Source organism: Astatotilapia calliptera, chromosome 19 (assembly GCF_900246225.1).
Source record: "Astatotilapia calliptera chromosome 19, fAstCal1.2, whole genome shotgun sequence".
NCBI classification, from domain to species: Eukaryota; Metazoa; Chordata; class Actinopteri; order Cichliformes; family Cichlidae; genus Astatotilapia; species Astatotilapia calliptera.
The window spans coordinates 29,649,086-29,668,222 of record NC_039320.1 but is presented as its reverse complement, the minus strand read 5'-3'; the positions used below and the strand labels follow the sequence as shown (position 1 = coordinate 29,668,222).

General features: G+C 40.0%; 1 protein-coding gene across 1 annotated transcript; it reads right to left on the bottom strand.

The window, feature by feature from the left end:
• Window positions 1–1,185: 1,185 nt before the first annotated feature.
• lrit3b (leucine-rich repeat, immunoglobulin-like and transmembrane domains 3b) lies at window positions 1,186–16,993 on the bottom strand. The gene is made up of 7 exons (XM_026153011.1): window positions 16,814–16,993; window positions 14,756–14,844; window positions 10,059–10,433; window positions 9,900–9,985; window positions 6,122–6,415; window positions 5,981–6,040; window positions 1,186–1,771 (listed from the first exon to the last, which is right to left on the bottom strand). The coding sequence occupies exons 1-7, from the start codon at window positions 16,991–16,993 to the stop codon at window positions 1,413–1,415; spliced, it is 1,443 nt and encodes a 480-aa protein (XP_026008796.1). The 3' UTR covers window positions 1,186–1,412.
• Window positions 16,994–19,137: the final 2,144 nt, after the last annotated feature.

Below are 19,137 nucleotides of genomic sequence, written 5' to 3'. Positions count from 1 at the left end.
CCTTTTGTGTGTCTTATTTTTCACAGACATAAATCTGTTGGGCTCAGGTACAGCATGTTTTACCATGACCCTCACCAGGATTATCACAATGAGCTTATAGTGCAGACAGTGAAGTAAAAGGTGTGATATGGAGCTGCATGAGTGAAGAAGGCTGAGAGAGATTAGATTAAAATGCTTCAGTGGGTGGCTGTTGATGCACTGTACAGGTACAGGCTGACGCCATGATTGCCAGTCATCAATACAATAATAAGCATACTGCCAAAATGACAACATGGTTTCTGATGATGAGAACAGCTAAACTGATGGCTACAAGTCTGTCGCCTGACTCGTGTTCAAAGGAAACCTGTGCTGCATTTTACAGCAAAACATAGAGATACTTTGGTAAAAAACACAAAAGCCTGTCTCAAGGTTTTTGACGCTAGAAGTCAACATAGAGTTCTCTCTGTCTTCTTCCACATGTTCAGGTTCTAATGCATTTGTTGCCGACACCAGCACAAACAGGCCTGACTGTGAAGAGCAGTCAGGGCCTCCTGGCAGCCCTATGAGACCGGAGATTGGCTGTATGCAGTCTTCTCCAAGTTCTCTGGGTAGAGACCCATTGGCCATATTGTCCTGCAAACTTTGACTGCGACTCTGTAGAAGACTGCCTATGGTTCCTAAGTGCTGACAGGGTAAAGAAAACATGGTGGGAGCCCACTTTCCAGCCCTTCTCTGGCATGCCCCATCATGCTGCATCTTGGTTTTGAAGCATGCCAGGTTGAATTCGCCCCATGACATGGGCCCTAGCGTTTTCAGTCAAAGATGTCTTGCTTGGAGAAGACAAAACTGATCACTGCAGCAGGGTCCATGCTCACATATGCTGCTAATCTGGTACAAATCAGGCACCTGGTTGTCAGCGCCTGGGGTACCAAAAGCTCAAAACAAGAGTCAATAGCAGAATAAGGTGTTTGACACTGCAGGGAAGCTTTGTGAAGTTTTTGATGGGTGCATCCCACAAACTTAACTCTGCTGCTCAACTCACAAATGCATTTTCCTTATAAATGTGGCACCATTTAAAGGGAATAAACGGGCTTTTCACCTGTATAAGATTTATTGCCAAGAACACAAACAGGCACATTTTGAAATTTGAACTGAATAAAACTTTTTTTCACAAACATGCAGACTGCATCACAGAAACAACACGCACATTTTTGTCTTATGTTTTTATTTAGCGAGTAATTCACATTAACTGCTGCAACACTAGAGCTTTAACAAACAGTAACGTTTATTTCCTTTATTTTCCCACCGCCATGACCTCCGCTCTGTAACAAACACTGAGAAACTTCAGCAACAGTAAATCAAATTACAATGGTCAGGTAGCCACAGACTAGATCTATATCATGTTCCTGTCTCTTTGCATCTGCTGATTTCATTTAGTATTTTCTGACGTGCTCCAAAAAAGTCACGAGGCTTTGAGGTTTCTTGGCCTGGTTACTGGAAAATGGTGTGATACTTGATAGTATCTGATTATCCTTCACTGAGGGGACGTTGGTGATAGCTGACATCTGGTATGGTTTCCTGTACTTTGATGGGGATTTGGAGGAAATCTTTCTGGACTTCTTTGGAAGATGGGGTAGTTTTGTGATTCCCATGACTTTCAGTTTAATCAGGGCTTCAGAAATTCCTGCCATGTTCCGGGCTTGGCAGCGATATTCACCAGCATCCTTGTATGATAACCCGTTCAGGCTGATAATCGACCAGCGGACCCCCACCCGCGGAGATTCCTGCATAACTGGAACAGAGAGAGTTGTACAATCTTAGCTCTCGGCACCCTACATTTAGCTTTTTGCTTTTAACTTAAAAGAGTACCTTACAAAGGAAGTCTTACAGGCCTGGGTACTCCTGAGTCCCTAACAAACCAGAGACCCAAAGAAACTTTGGAGTTACACATTAAAACAAGATGTAGTTAAAAACTTTAGGAATGAGCTTATAAAATCAAAAGTTTCACTTGATTAAAATTTGGCCCATCTCATGTTCAAAATTATTTTCTCATGCACCTCTGGGCTGTTTTCATTGTGCATTCCATCTGTAGCTCTCTCAATGGAAGTCCTGTTCTGGGTGCTTGCACTTGTGCTTCTGTGATGGATGAGTGGTGAGTAAGAAAATATTATGTCTGTGTGGCCAAAGTCTCCTGTACTTCTGATGCAGTCAATCCGGCTCACAATAGCCACATAGCTCAGCTCATTTCTAGTGAATATTCTCTTGCAAGTGCCTCCGAGGGTTACAACAGAGCCCGATCCTGTGAATCTGATCCAACTTTAGCTTTAGAAAATAGGAATTTTTCATATTATTAAAAATGCTTTGCTGTAGCAGAAACCCATCGCCACCAAATAATCATCCATCCATGTTCTTACACAACATGAAGATCATCTCGAATGGGAGATTATTTCAATCACTACTATTGGTAATGCATAACTGTACTCATTGTACATTTCATTGTGTTTCTATATAATATTAATTATCCTGAGTCAATTTGTCACATCTCTGTCACAGAGATTTGTTTAGAAACAAGTTTGTTCCATCCGCTATGTTTCTCATCAAAGGAGCCAAACTCACTAAGTTGTATTGTGATCACTACTGAACCGCTGTTGTTACTATGGTACAGTTATTTTGTTTGTAGCTTGCTTGTTATGCTGTCGTATAGTATTTTATTGTTTATTTTATAGTTTATAACCTAGAAGTATAAGTTAAGGAAAAGACATTTTGTAATATTTACTTTATGTCTGTTTTTAGTTTTATGGGGGAAAAGATGTCAACCATTGGACTAACAACGAAGTAAAAAGCCCTGAACTTACTTCTGCCTCCAACATTCGTTGAAGTCGTTAGCTGTCAAAGAGTTATGGTAGTCATGTGACTGAACTTATGATAAATCCTGCTGAGGTAAAATAGCATAAACTGCATGAAACATGAAAACTATATTCATATGTGATGGAGTTACTGATAAATCGTGTGAAAGTACAACATAAAAAAGGAGAAAATGAAATGATGTGATTTTAATGAAGTAACCTCCTCCTTAGTTAAAGTAGGTGAAAACTCAGAGAGAGAGAGAGGCTGGACATTGGTTGACTGCATATCAACAATGACTGGAGGGAGAAAGAGAGGGAGGAGGGAGAAGGGGAGAAACTATATAACAACCCCATGCAGACAGAGTAAGTTGTCCTTCCTCTAGTTCTTGTGATGTTCAAGAAACACGGCCTGAACATCTGGCCCTGGGAGTCCACAGATTAAATTAAACAGTACTTTTCACACTAAGGAGATACTAGTGTCAGGCTGATCCATGTTCCAGTCCAATTCTCCTACCCGCATTTCCTTGACCTCAGTGATGTTTTTATTGAAGTCAAGAAAAAGAGGTTAGAAATAGGAGTCGGGAGACAGGGGAGACTTTGAGGCACACCCTCGGGCCAGTCGGAAAGGTGATTGGGGCAGAGAGGAAACATCTGGAAACACAGCTGAAACTCATCAGGAAAGCAAGACGAGAGAAGCAAAACTAAACACAGCGCACCTGAGACCAAAGACTGATAATCTGTGTTTGGACTTTTTTAGCTTTTTCATTTGCTTTTTCAAAGGATGTAGACTGATGCACTAAGCTAACAAACAAAGAAAAAAACAACACTTACATGTCCAGACATAATCAGTGTTGGTCAAGTTACTTGAAAAAACTAATCAGTAACTAATTACTGATTACTTCCCCCAAAAAAGTAATCCTGTTACTTTACTGATTACTTATTTTCAAAAGTAATTAGTTACTTAGTTACTTTTTAAAAACCCGATTTACAACCTGAAGAGGTGATAAAGCGATAGATCTTTCAGCCCAATTCTACTTTTTCTACATAATCCATCATACAAAATGTAATCAAATGGAAAAGTCTCTTTTTAAAACTTGTTTTATTAGTTTTAATCTTTTAACTTTATGCATCAAGCAAACATTTAATTATATGCAACATTCTCTGACTGGAAGAAATTAGTTTAACATTTAAACCTATTTTCTGCACATTCCAGCACATAAAATAAAATATTTTTTGTGTTTACACTCAGTCTTTCAAATAGATGCAAGTAAAACACAGCAGAAAATAAATAAAGTCAAAGACTCAGCGGTCCTGTTGCTCTATTTTCACCTGTAAAGCAGGAGTTGGGTAGGCGGAGGTTTACCCTGGTGCAGGTGTGCAGCGGTCAGTGGAAGGATATGGCAGTGTCTCTGTGAGTTTCCCATTACGTCGTAGCTACTCGGTGCTTGTTGGAAGTTTAGGGGTTTTTTCGCTGTAAAAAGAAGTTTTCTTCCCACGCACAGCGGACACTAATGTTTTTGTCACTTTTTATGGAATCAAACTCAAAGTAAGGTCAGTACTTCCACGCTTTAAACGCTGCACGCTCATACTCTCTCCCGCACTCGATCCACTATTGATCTGCACACAGCTGTTGTCACTAACGTCGCACTTGCTTACGTCACTGTCGTGAGACATTCTCGCAAAGAAATCACGGTTTTAGTAACGCAGTAACGCAGCGTTCCTACGGGAAAGTAACTGTAATCTAATTACCGATTTTGCAATAGTAATCCCTTACTTTACTTGTTACTTGAAAAAAGTAATCGGATTACAGTAACGCGTTACTGTAACGCGTTACTGCCCATCTCTGGTCACCACACCCACGGTGTGTGTGTGCAAGTGTTGGGGTCCGACGTCACAGTGTTTAAAGTATTTCAAAAACTTTATCTGTTTGTCAGTGTCAGTGAGTTTTTGGATGTCTATGTTATGAGACAGGGAGTGCTTTCATGGCTTTCATCTGGGGTCAGGCTAACAGGCTAGTAACATCTTGTAACATGTTTTTTGACTAAATTCATCATGATATCTACTACTCATTACAACTATGAGGAGAGCCAAAAACTACGTAGGTTCAAATATTTGACAAATATGAATTTAAAAAGTCCAAACACAGAAACTCTGAGTCAGACTATGACAGCTCTGCTCTCAGCTTTATGATAATAATGTACATTGTGCACGTCTTCCTATTAAAACAGGGACTTTGGCTTTTATGAGTTAACTGATCTGCATATCAGGTGATGCTGCAGAGTAAACTCCATTGCTACTTCTACTATTACTTTTGATATTAATTATTAGTGGTAGTAATCATAATATTTCCAGTGCTGTAGTAAAGTAGTGTACAAGATTACTTTCTGCAGTGAATAAATAAAAAAGTAATAAAGGCCATAATATTGACATTTTAAATTCATCAGTAATGATCCACTTAAAATTCCCAATCTTTAAATTTAGTGCATCGCAGTGCTGAGTCTCACATGCATTAATGTCCTCTGACTCCGGTATTAACTGTCAGTTGTTCAAAACTATTGCAACCATGGAGTTAGGGAACCAAGGGATAAGGGTCTTTCCTCCCCACTGCTGTCAGACTCCATAATAGAGACTTTAACTGATCAAGCACACACATCCATACATATGCAATAATACTAAGTGCAATAATCCTTTCTGTCATCGTTGTATTTTTACTCAGTTGTATATAGTATTTGTATTTGTATTCTATTTTTATCTTATTGTATATTTATTTTTATTTTATTCTACTGTACATAGTATATTATTTTATTCTATTCTGTACAGCTGTGTACTGTATTTATTCTTATTGTATTCTAATTTTTGCCTCATAACTTTTGCACTGTCCACTTCCTGCTGTGACAAAACAAATTTCCCACGTGTGGGACTAATAAAGGTTATCTTATCTTATCTTATCTTATCTTATCTTAAAAACTGGTCAGAACAATGAAACAGCCTACCTACAGAAACTGAAGTGTTCACTGCACTTCAGTTCTAAATACTTTAAATACCTTCTCCGTTATGGACGCAAATACAGATACAGTACTTTAAGTAGTAAGACAATCTGAATCACTGTATGAAATAAAAATGTTTATTAGAAGCGACAAAGCACCTGCACTTACAACTCTCCAAAATCCTAGGCAGCTGTTCAGAGTTGTCAAGGTTGTCTTGTTGGCAACAATCTGTACAGAAAAACAAATCACAGCATGACTCAACTAATTCTCAAATGTTAGTGACATTACTTGACACCCGAGCCAGCTTACTTGTGTAGGTTGAAGTTTTAATCCAAGTCAGTGTTGGCGTTGGGTAGCCAGTGGCGTCACAACGTAGGATTACATTGCTGCCCATTGGGGAAATTACCCTGGTGGCCGCAGGCTGGACTGAAGGCCTCATACAGCGGGACAGCTCAGCTTGGGTCTGCAGCAACTCTGACTGACTCAGAGACTTACTGCACATCAGCAACTGGTCCATAAGAACTACAGTACTCCCCAGGGTCATGGACAAAGACATCAGCATGGAGATCTGGCAGTCACACAACCAGGGATTGTCATGGAGACCTGGGTATCCAAGACAGTTTAACTTATTCACATTTAATGTCATTTGTTATTGTTTATTTAACCTTCATTTAACCAGGTTAGTCCTACTGAGATCAAGGGAAACCTGGTCTTCAACCGTGCCCTAGGTTGTACTAAGGGCAATTGGCCCGTTGATCTCAATGCTCTACTAGGAGTGTACAAGCTGAGAAGTTCAACAAGATAGCTGGGAGCAATGTTATTTATAATTTTAAAGGTAAGTAATAGTATTTTAAAATCAATACGGTATTTGATGGGAAGCCAATGCAGGTCAGCGAGGATAGGGGTGATCAATCAAACCTGCCAGTCAAACCTGCCAGTTCCAGTTAAGAGGCGTGCCGCCGCATTTTGAACAAGCTGCAGCCTGCGGAGAAGGGTAGATTGGAGGCCAAAATAGAGAGAGTTACAGTAGTTTAATCTAGAGGTAATAAAGGCATAGATACGTTTCTCAAGATCGTTACAGGGCATGTAAGGCTTAGCCTTGGCAATTTGGTGTAATTGGTAAAAGCCAGATTTAACTACAGCGGAGACTTGTTTATCGAGTTTAAAAGAACTGTCTAAGAGAACACCCAGGTCGCTTGCAGTGTCAGAAAGAAAGGTAGCAAACAGCCCAAGTGAGCCTGTTAGTTGGCCCCTAGGAATATGGCTGTCGAAAAAAACAATTTCCATTTTCTTTTCATTTAAAATGAGTGCGTTACTCAATAAGCAATCCTTAACTTCTCTCTTACAATCAAAAATCAGTGTAGTGACAGTAAGACATCCTCAGTCAGATGAAAGTAAATATGAATATCATCTGCGTAACAGTGAAAGGAAATTTGATATTTTTCAAAGATGCGACCAGTGTTGGGAAGGTTACTTTTAAAATGTATTCCATTACAGATTACAGAATACATGCCCCAAAATGTATTCTGTAACGTATTCCGTTACGTTACTCAATGACAGTAACGTATTCTGAATACTTTGGATTACTTAATATATTATCATGCTTTTTACAACAACGTGAATGTACTGTTGCTGTGTGATTTATTACTGTTACTGAAGGTCCGCGACTCCGAACTGTAGTAAAGGGACCTCTGACTAATACGGCGGGGTCCCTGTCGGCTCGTAGCCGAAAAATAGCTTTACTTTGTTGTGTGGGTCAACTTTTCTTGCGAGAGACAGAGCGAGGCGTTGAAAGGCTGCTCCAACGGAACTTATTGTTTTCGGAGGAAAACACGAACACGGTGTACAGTCGAGTCTTAATAGCTTACTTACAGCTGGGCTCGTCAGGCACTCTTCTTGGCTGCTGTGGTTATTATTATATTTACATGCTTCCAGCTCCCGTTTTTCCTCGATGACAACTCGTACCTTTCCACTCCCCTTTTTCTCCCTCCTCGCGCTCACAGACCCATAACGTGTATGGCAGTCCATTCTCCCTGCAACACGGACTACACTGCCCATGATGCTACATTCTTTAGAGCTATGCCTGTAGCATTCTGCCTGTTAGCTTAGCACAACAACAACAACAACAACAACAACGAAAAGGCGCTCTCTCACCCAGGAAACACACAGTCGCAGAGAGCGAGAGCGTCGCCCTGTAACCATGGCAACCGTAACGCTGCCGCCTGGAACAACAGAACGTAGCTGTCAAACAAAACCCAAACAGTCATGACCCGCGACAAAATGAAACAGGAAAGTACCGCAGTGTAATCCATTTATTTCAACAAAGTAACTGTATTCTGAATACCACCTTTTTAAACGGTAACTGTAACGGAATACAGTTACTCATATTTTGTATTTTAAATACGTAACGGCGGTACATGTATTCCGTTACTCCCCAACACTGGATGCGACCTAGAGGTAACAAATACAAAGAAAACAACATAGGGCCCAACACAGACCCTTGGGGCACACCACAGGAAAAGGGGGCAACAGAGGAAGAGTAACTTCCCATCATAGCAGCGATGGACCTTTCAGAAAGGTACGTCCAACTTCAGAAAGGTAACCAACTAAGAGCACTACCCTTAATGCCTACCATGTGCTCTAGCCTCGTTAAAAGGATATTGTGGTCCACTAAATCAAACGCTGAGGACAAATCAAATAAAACTAAAACCGCTGAGCGCCCTGAATCAGCAATTAAAAGGTCATTGAAGACTCTCAACAATTCCGTTTCCATACTATGACGTGTTTGAACCCAGACTGGAATTTATCAGTGATGCTATTCACATCTAGATAGGCCTGTAGTTGCAAAAGCACAATTTTCTCTAGAATTTTAGCCAAAAAAGGAAGTTTGGAAATCGGCCTATAGTTTGCAGGGTCATTTTGGTCAAGGCTACTTTTTTTAAGAACAGGTTGTACTACCACATGTAGTATGTTACAAGAGTAAGTTTGATGTTGTTCTGACTGTAATTTATTCCAAGCATTTATTGCCAGAAATCTGCATGCTTCCCAATTCAGTCGGTGTTCTGTGGACTACAAATTGCAGAAGATCCATAGATCTGTGATTTTAACTTTCATGTTTTCAACAAGATGTTTCCAAGAGTAGTTTTATAAATATTGAATAATAATGGGACGCTCTTTTTTACTTACAATACTTGAATGACTCCTCTATCTGTACAACTGCCTGTGAGATCATTTGCAAACCACTCAAGTGCTGGTTGAGAAAAAACAATGGTTGATAAGCCAGTATCAAATAAACAACACTGCTTCTTATCAAGAGTTTCGGTTATATCATTTATGACCTTGCGCAGTAGCAGTACAGCAACAGCAGCAGTACTGTGATTTTTTATGGAAACCTGACTAAAAGGAGACAAGATGGCGTTAATGGCCAGAAAATCTTTAACCTTATTACTGACCCGAGATTCAAGCACTTTACCAGAACTGAGAGTTTAGAGATCCATCTATAATTATTTAAAATACTAGGTTCACTTTTCTTTTAATAGAGGAGCAACAATGGCAGATTTGCAATCCGAAAGAACTTTATTTGTAACCAAGTAGGTTGAAAATGTGACACAGTGGTCCAATTATAGTTTCAGCTGCTAGTTTTAGGAGAGCTGGTTTTCAAGGATTAAGTTCTTTTAGCCCTCATAACCTCTGTTGTTGTAAAGGGAGTCAAATTAAAAACCTGGGTACTGCTACTGCTTCTTTCAGTCGAATTGTCAGAATTAAATAAAATAAAAAAAACAGAAAAAAAATTATTAAAGAAATATACTAGATGGAAAATTAACTAGATTATGACAAGATAATAAAAACTTTATGGCCATCCAGAATTTCTTTGAATTTTTAAGGCACTATGTTGCAGAAAAATATAATTGAAGTAAAAGTACATTTGTTGTGGGCAGTCTATCCTTTCACTGGCACCACGCGTTAGTAAAACTATCCCTTAATGTGCATTTCACTCACTTTTTTGACTTAATGATGACCACAACTAATAGATATCAACTGTACAATAAAAGATTATGTCTTACTATTGCTCCAAAACATACTGTACCCAAAATTCTTCTTTCCACTTGCCCTTCACTTTGTCCTGGAAGAGGAAACCAAAGATCCAGCAGCTCAGCTGGTAATATAGTCAACCTATTGATAGAAAAGGAAAAGAGAACTGAAAACTTGAGCAAATCTGTTGAAGATTTTGTGAAATTGGACCAACCTGTTGCTGGACAGATCCAGATATGTGATGTTAGGAAGGAAGAGAGCAGCATGGGCTGGAAGACTGGACAAACGATTGTTATGTAGACCCAGAGTCTGGAGACGGGGCATGTCTCTGAGTCCCTCCCAGGGAAAGGATGTTAGGAGGTTCCCATCAAGACGGAGCTCTCGCAGGGCTTTCAGGTTGACAAAGCTGCTTGGGTGGATCAGAGTTATTGAGTTATAAGTTAGCCATAAGAACCGCAGCTCTGACAGGTTGTAGAAGGCTGCCCTGGACACCTTGGAGATCGGCGTCTTTTCTAGACGAAGTTTGACCGTGTCAGCTGGGACACTAATGGGAACAGCTGTGATTCCAGGGTCACTGCACTGGACCAACCTGATGAGTTAAAAACAGGAGTAAAGTCTGAATGAATAAATCGTATACAAACAGGCAGATAAAACATTATGATCTGTAGTGACAGTAGGGAACAAGTTAAGGCTTGAGAGGTGGAGGTGTGCACAGGAAGAAGCACGACAAAAAGCAAGTCAAGTGCAAGTGTGAATGAGAGCGAGGTGGAATAGAGGTAATGGACTGGTTCTTATATAGCTCTTTTCTACTCATAGCACTCATTCATCCATTCACACCTATTCATTCAAGCACGTTTTTCTATGCTTTTTCTATTTAAGTGCTTTCTGTCACGGCACTGGATCGGTGTCCCAGTGTTTGTGTTTTTGGTTTACTGTTCTTTGATTATTGTTATTCATGGTTTTGATTATCTTTTGTCTTAGGTTCTTCGTGATCGTACTTCTCTCTCCCTCAGTGTATAGTCTCTATCTCCATGTTTTCCCGGTGCCTTTCCTGTGTTCCTCGCTTCATGTCGAGTCACCCTTGTCTCTGTGTTCATTCATCTCCTGTGTCTCCCCTGTCAGTCGTGTCTCCTTGTGAAGTCCGTGTCTTTGTGCCTGTCTTATGTTTCCTGTTTTACTTTGACAGTCTCATGTCCTGTCTTCAGTGTTTTCAGTTTTGCTTCCTCCCCATCTTATTATGTCAGAGCTGTGTTTCCCTCCTGTTTCCCATTCTCTCATTATTCCCTGGTGTATTTAAGGCCTGGGTTTTCCTCTGTCCATTGTCGTGTCATTATACCTCACATTGCTGTGTGGTCCCCTTCTTGCTCCTGGTAAGTCCTAGTTCTCTGCTTCTGGCTTAGTTTCCTAGTTTTGAGTTCCGTGTTTCTAGTTTCTAGTTTTCTTAGTTCTTTTTTGGAGATCTTGATTCAGCAATAAAGCTGCCTCCCTTGGTTTATTCCTGTTTTTGAGTCTTGCATTTGGGTCCTATTCTGCCTGCCACACCACACTAGCCATCACAGAATGATGCAACACTGATCTAGTTAAACTTTTTAGCCCTGTGGCTATGAAATTAGTAACAATGTAACAGACTTAAAGTTAGGTCCGCTCCTAATAAGTCTTTGTTTTCTCCGTCTCTCCCAGTCACAAGACCTTTTAATCAACAGCAATGCTGACTTCTGGACTCAAATCTGCAATAACACTTTCAACTGCATCAAAAACACAAACTTACAACTCATGGCACACTGCACAGGTGACAGATTACACAAAGTACGATTTACTGAATTAAACAAATTTACATTCTACTCTCAAAACACCCCTGATACTTACTTGCATGCCATTTGGCACTGCACCCCAGTTAGACACTTTTAAATTCAAATTATGGATCATCTCTCACATGTATCTTAGGTGACTTAACTATGCAATTGCAAGGTTAATACACTTTTGTTCCATTTACACCTCTAAATATCACCAAGAAGGTCATCCTCGTAAACTGTAAGTAAAAAAACTTTATAACAATAAAGCAATGGAAAAATCTTCTAACAGACTATTTATATCTCTAAAAGCTTGAATTCAGGAGACACACAGATTAGGCTTAAAACGTTCCTTTTTGTACATAGTCAGAGCCAGAACAGATGACCCTGAATCCTCCTTTAGTTATGCTGCAATAGCCCTAGGCTACTGCCATCTTCCAATGATGCGCTGTTTCTTCCTCACTCACTTTTTTCACTCATTATGTGTTTATACACCAATTTGAATTTAATCATAAGTTATTATTCATCTCTGGCTCTCCACAGTATGTCTTCTTCCCCTCATCCCAACAGGTCATAGCAGATGGCCCCGCCCCTCCCTGAGCCTGGTTCTCCCACAGCTTTCTTATTGTTGAAAGGGAGAGTTTCCTCATTTTTCAATCTAATTGTTGGGGTTTTGTCTTTATTATTGTAGGACTTTTGCCCTACAATATAAAGTGCTTTGCGTGATTGTTATTGTGATTTGACGTGATATAAATAAAGTATTAAAGTATTTGTACTTCATTACTTCCTATGACTGCTGCTAAATATAGCAAGTCATAGTCCTAGTATATAAAAACAAGTATTGAAGCCAAAGATTTAAAACACAAGCACACAAAACCACGAGCTGTGCTTGTTGTGCTCTTGCGATCAGGCTTCTCTGATAAAACAGCACAATGCATGCAATTAAGAAAGTTGAGCAGATATTCTTTGACTTCTAGCAATCAGACTAATTTAGCAAGCTAGCATTAAGCTTAAACCCACAAGATAAAACTGCAGTTGAACTCAAACCTCTGCGGGACTCACACAGGATGCAAGCAACTATGTCACACAGTGAAACTGAAGAAAGAAAATGAAAGCTTGAAATACTAAAGTAATGAAATAAAGAAAAGGATAACTGAACTCCAGAGTATTGCAATTCACTACTGAGAACACCAAAAGCCAGACTGAAGTAGAGTTGTTCCTGATGCTAACACAACAGCCTGGCAGGTGCAGTAGATGTGGCAAGTTAGGAAAAAGAACTATTGTTAATGTGTGATCATCTCTAGAACTGCAAGGGATTTCACAGATGTTCACAGATGTTCAAGAGAGTGAATATCTGAAGAAGAATTGCTAACAGGTGACAATGAGGCTCAGAGTCGACTTTGGCCAGGGGGGGAGAAAGCTGGGCAAATGAGCAAGAAGGCATACGAAGCAAGAGCCTTTACTGATGGCAAAGAACTAAAGACCTAAAATATTAATGGTATATTCTATAAATCAAGGACAATCAGTATAAAAGAACACTATTCGTAAACAGTTGACTGGAATAATAACTGATTTCATTATATAGTAATTGATCTGCTGCACTTATTTTACTTATTTTACTATTTTAAATGCAACTTTTTCAAATTAATTTGTTTAACATATGTTCCTTTTTAGGAAATACTTTCAGAATATACCATAAAATGGGTTACACGTAACAAATATGTAAAATATACCATTAAGTATAAGCAAAATCAGTTAAAAACAACAACCTCCCTACGCCATTTGGTATACATGAGGCTTGTTACTGTCATTGGTGACATCCTGCTCTGTGATATATTCCATATTTATCAAGGCTTCCAACTCAAAGGTTCGTTTTTCTTTACATATTAGCAATTATTGATAATGTTACTTCGATAACAATATGCAGCCGTCATGAGATTTCTGCTATGTGAAGAACCGATCTGCTTACTGTTAATCATTACAGTTTTATTAAGTTTTATTATCTTTATGTCAGTTTCAGTGTTCTCAATTAATACCAGACGTATTAGGAATCTGCTAAAAAGAAAGGCTCCGTTTCTTATTGCCAATAAAAAAAGTGCTGACTGTTGAATATTATTCAGGAAACCCGTGCATGTTCAGAAGATGCTTTATTTTGGAGAAATCGATGGGGAAATGATATTTGTTGTTCTTTTGGTGCAAAATGATCAGCAGGTGTCGCTATTTTAAAAGGAAAATATTAACACTCTCAATGATAACCCTTACTTATCTTCCTATGTTGCCCAGTTTTATCAAAAGATGTATTCTTGATGTAACAAACACCCAGTGCAGAACATTTCTTAGGGAAATTACAACATAATAACAGGTAAACTCACAAGGAATTTAAAGAAACATGCAACACGAAGGCCTGCCTGAAATAACCGATTCCATAAGAAACCCTAAGACAACAAATCACCAGGCAATGACAGATTAACAGGAGAAGTTTACAAAACATTCATCACGGCTCCTTTTCTGCTTGCTATGTTTCAAGAATCAACTGATAAACAAGGAACTTCCAACATCATCACAACAAAGAGTGATTACACATATTACAAAACTGAATAACTGGAAGCCAATTAGTTTACTAAATAATGATGCAGAAACATTTGCCTATAATCTTTGCAAAGAGACTGAAAAAGGCCACAAAATAATTGATGAAGAACAATTTGGATTCGTAAAGGGAGACATATCAGCAATAACATTAATCTTCTATTAGACAGTTCAGTTAAGCTGTCTCCTGGAACCTCTAAAAGTTTGATTGGTATAAGACAAAGACGCCTGATGGCACCTTCTCTACTCTTGTTAGTAATACATATAATGGCGCATTACGATGAATGATTGTTTTGGGCACCAGTTTTTGGAAAACAGTTCAAACTGTCCTAAAGGATTATCTTGTTTTAGGATGAACCCCTGAGCAACTGAGCAACTTCATGCAGCACCAAATCAGCCCCAGACCATCACACTTCCTCCTCCATGTTTGACAGGTGATGACACACACTGTGGAACCATCCTTTCACCTACTCGACGACAAAGATCCTGTGTGATGAACTGAAGATTTCACATTTGATCCATCGGTCCATAATACCTTCTTCCAGTCTTCAGCAGTCCAGTGTTGGTGTTGCATGGTACAGACGAGCCTCTTTGTCTTGCCTGGCTTTCTCGCTGCAACTCATCCTGTCAAACCTGCAGCTTGAAGTCTTCTCTTCACAGCTGAAACAGACTTTCTTACTACGAGCACTGTTAAGCTGCTTGAAGCTGTTGTCCTGTGAGCCGCCATCACATGACCTGATTCAGTCGTGTCTCTGGGTCTGTCAGACTCTTCCTGTCACAGTTTGTTTCATAGTGCAGAAGGAAACTGGACTCACTGACACCTTGACTTTCTTTGCAGTCTCTCTGTAGGACAGACCTACATTTATAAGAGTTATGATGGTCCGTCTCTTCCATTGTTAATTGCCTTTTTCTCACCATGTTTGTACCAACACACTGCTTTCTGCAGCACAGTACTGTTCAGCTGATGCTGACGAGGGTACCACAGTGTGTCCAACACTGCTTTATGCAGACAGACGGGGCTGTAAGTAATCCAGAAAGGTTGGAACACCTGTAGGAATTAGTAGCACCAGCTTCCAAGGCTGATCAGCCTCCTTTGCTGCAGAACAGCTTTAAACTGTTAAATCACGTTGTGTTCCCTAAAAAAGACCTTTTTTTATTATTCTGAAATGTATGTTATATTTCAGTTTGGGGTAACCTTAGCTTTTTTTAACCTCTGGCAGTTCACCACTTACCTTTGTACCATTTCAAGCTGTTCATTGGACTTGAACAACTTGAACTGCAATAAAAGTCTTTGGCTTAGAATGAAGTTGGTTTGGAAACATATTCAGCGATGCTTCATCTCCTGCTTTGCGTTTCTGTAGGTGCCCCATGCTAGCAGTGTCCAAGCATTTTTTTTTCCCCTTTTCATACCGCGCCCCCCCTGCAGTGGCTCTGCAACCCCCCTAGGGGGCGGGCCCCACACTTTGGGAAGGTCTGCCTTAACCAATGACATCTATTTGTGCAGGTGAAGAAGGCTTTCTGTGGGTGTTGCATCTTCACCAAACAAAAATGGAATCACTGAGCCACACACGGGGAACATAGTTGTTTCTCGTTTACTGAACCTTTTGTAGTCACATGTTCACAACATCACAGTGTCCGTCTACTTCCTACATCAAATCAAATCAATTTATTTATATAGCACTTTTCACAGGATAAAAACCACAAAGTGCTTCACAGAAATACATAAAATACATTAATAATAAAACACACAGCACAAATCTAATTAAAAGCCAATCTAAATAAATGAGTCTTAAGCTGCTTTTTAAAAGAATAAATACAATCAAGGCAACGTAATGATGGGAGAGCATCCCACAACCTGGGGGCCACCGCTCTAAAAGATCTATCACCTCTGGTTTTAAAATATGTTCGAGGGACTACCAACAGCCTTTGATTAGAAGATCTCAGGCTGCAAGAGGGAGCGTGGGGTTCTAAAAGATCAGAAATGTAAGCAGGGGCATCACAATTCAAAGCTTTAAAAGTCAAGACCTTCATGATATATCACAGATGAGATGACAAGATAAAAAACAATATACTGAAGCAGTCGACAAAAACACGGAGCACGAACAGCGGCCAAGCCGAACACAGGCGCCATGTTCATCATGTACATGACGCTCTTCTGTCTTCTTACATGACATTTACTTAACACAGCACCAATACCACCTCTCCTGGCCTTGCTGGTATAACAACACAAAATGCCCTTTCTCACACCCATCCCACTCCGTGTGCTTTTCCAGAGCAATAAACATGAACTAACAATGCCTGTACCTGGAAATAATAACTGTTATGCATACCCATACACGTATACATATATTTATATAAGCAAATGCTTCGTTACAATATCACATCTCCTCCGCCCTTAAGTCAACTACTCCTACTTGTCTACAAACAAATGCTTATACTGAAAAATGCTTAACAAGGAATTAACACATAACTATGGTAACCATACAACTGTACATATGTTTCTTTTTTTAATGCTAACTAGGACGATACGTCCTTCCTGTGAGATCAGACTGCATTGTTTGCTCTATTCCTGGAAGATCTCATTCTATCTAACAAAGTCCATTAGAGTCTCTGGTGGACGTCTCTCTCTCTGGGAACGTTGCAACACTGGTGCCACTGAGGAGTCTACAAGAGCCGGAGTCTCCGGAGCATATGGTAGCTCCTGGGGCTCCGATGATGGTTGTGGCGTGGTGCCCACCCCTGATGGCAAGCAGCACTCAGGAATGGCTTCCATGTCATGTAATGGCTCCACCTCCCTGTCCGGTGCACTAGGAACAGTGTCTGCAACTCTTGCTCTCGCCTGATCCACACGTTGCTTCACAGTTTGACCCGATTCGATTGCAACGATGTAAGACCATCGAGGGAGAGATCATCAAGGCCAGTCAATGATCTCACAGTGACTGCTGGAATCCACTTCGGACCATAGGAGTAGTTTCTGATGAACACCTTGTCCCCTGGTGTGAACTTCTCAGTCTTTTCTAGATGTCACGATTCTCTTTCTGTTTGTGCTGCGTTTTTGTTTTCACATCAGGCATGAGCAGTGTTGGAGAGTAATGGAATACATGTGCCGCCGTTACATATTTAAAATACAAGATATGAGTAACTGTATTCTGTTACAGTTACCGTTTAAAAAGGTGGTATTTAAAATGCAGTTACTTTGTTGAAATGAATGGATTACACGGCGGTCTTTTCCTGTTTCATAAGGCTATGAACTCCATATTTTTGGTTTCCATGCCGGTGGAAACCCAAACAAAACACTCATTAAGAGGCTCTCATGTCTGTGTTTCAATCTCGCAGCCCATGTCACCTCTACTTGCAGCCTTCATAATGACGTAAAGAAATATTTTAAAAAATTATTCACAAAATGATTTAATATGAAGGCAATAGGCAGAGTGTTACAGGCATCGCCCTAAAGCATGTAGCCTGATGAGCAGTGTAGTCCGTGCTGCAGGGAGAATGGACTGCTGTACCCGTTACGGAATACGTTACAAAATACATTTTGGGGCATGTAATCTGTAATCTGTGGTGGAATACATTTTAAAAGTAACCTTCCCAACACTGCCAGTATCTAATGTTATAAAACAGCACTGCTGTTCAGCACTTATACTATTGGCACTACTGATACTCGGTTGTCACAAGAGTACTGCAATGTGATGCCACATACTAACAAAATGAGCAGTGATCATTGAGAAACAGATTACATACACATAGAAACACAGAAATGAAATCTGAGCCTCACTTAACCTGAGTTCTGCTATTCCACTTTTCCCATCATGGCAGGAACATAAGGATGGACAGGAATGGGCCGCTAACAGAAGCGACTGCAAAATGTGAAAAAGTACCAGCAGATGCATCCTTTGTCAAATTAACCTTACAAAAACACAGCCTTTTGTATATCCATGTTAGTAGCCCTATCTCTCTGATGTTGTTTCCAAGGTGCAGAGTGAAAAGGAATCCCAGATTAGCTGGGATTACGCTGCTTACGAGTGGCATGTAATCCCACACTTCAATCAGAATAACACATTAAAACATCGGGGCCAGCCTAAGGCTTTTTGAACCTTGTGGGGGGTCCGCCTGTGCACCGCCTCCTAATAGTTTTGTACATCGCAGCATAAGCATTAAACAGTCCTGCTAATGTTTTCACACACACCATGCTGGGGGTGGAGGTGGTTGAGAGGAAGAGGAGTGAAGGGGCACTGAAGTATTGTGGTTAGCACAGGACGGTCAACATCAGCTGGAGCCTTTGGAGTTTCCTCCCACAGTCTAATGTTAGGTTAACTGGTTGAGTCCATATCATTATAAGTAAGGTAATACTAGTGCAGACATGTTAATTAAATCAAAATAACATTACCAATTACACGGAAAATGACACCCGTGACAGCACTTTATTGTATCAGTGAATTAACGGAAACACCATTTTTACTTGTTTTACTGCCCCATAAATGCACATCACCTCAAAACTGTAAAACTGTACTGCTACATTACAAAGTAGCACAAAGCAACATACAAAGCATGTCACATAACTCAGCAGAAGCACACTGAGACACCACATACAAGCACAGGGCTCCTCTCTGAAGGTGATGCAAAATGATGCACATCCACACCGGTATTTAATGGGTTCTACTTTAGACTCAGATTTAGTTTAATCATGCTGATAAACTAAATGAACGCGAGTGATCACATACCTAAGGAAGTCTGATTATGAAATCATTACATAAAATAAAAAGGTTTTGTTTAAATTAAAAAAATAAAGTCATGAAAAACGTGGTGATGTGGTGGTTAGCAACTGCTGCCTCACAGCAAAAATGTTCTGTTTGGGGCTTTCACAGGTTCTCTCCGGGCACTCCGGCTTCCGTCACATCCAAAGACTGTGATTAA

Bases quoted from the DNA above. Each gene is read 5' to 3' on its own strand.
- lrit3b (XM_026153011.1), bottom strand. From the start codon at position 16,993: ATGGAAGCCATTCCTGAGTGCTGCTTGCCATCAGGGGTGGGCACCACG. The intron at 10,434-14,755 runs GTATTATGGACC...TTAACTCATCAG, and splicing joins CTGCTGAAGACTGGAAGAAG to GTTGGTCCAGTGCAGTGACC. The intron at 6,416-9,899 runs GTACAGTATGTT...TTGGATACCCAG, and splicing joins AGTGGAAAGAAGAATTTTGG to GTCTCCATGACAATCCCTGG.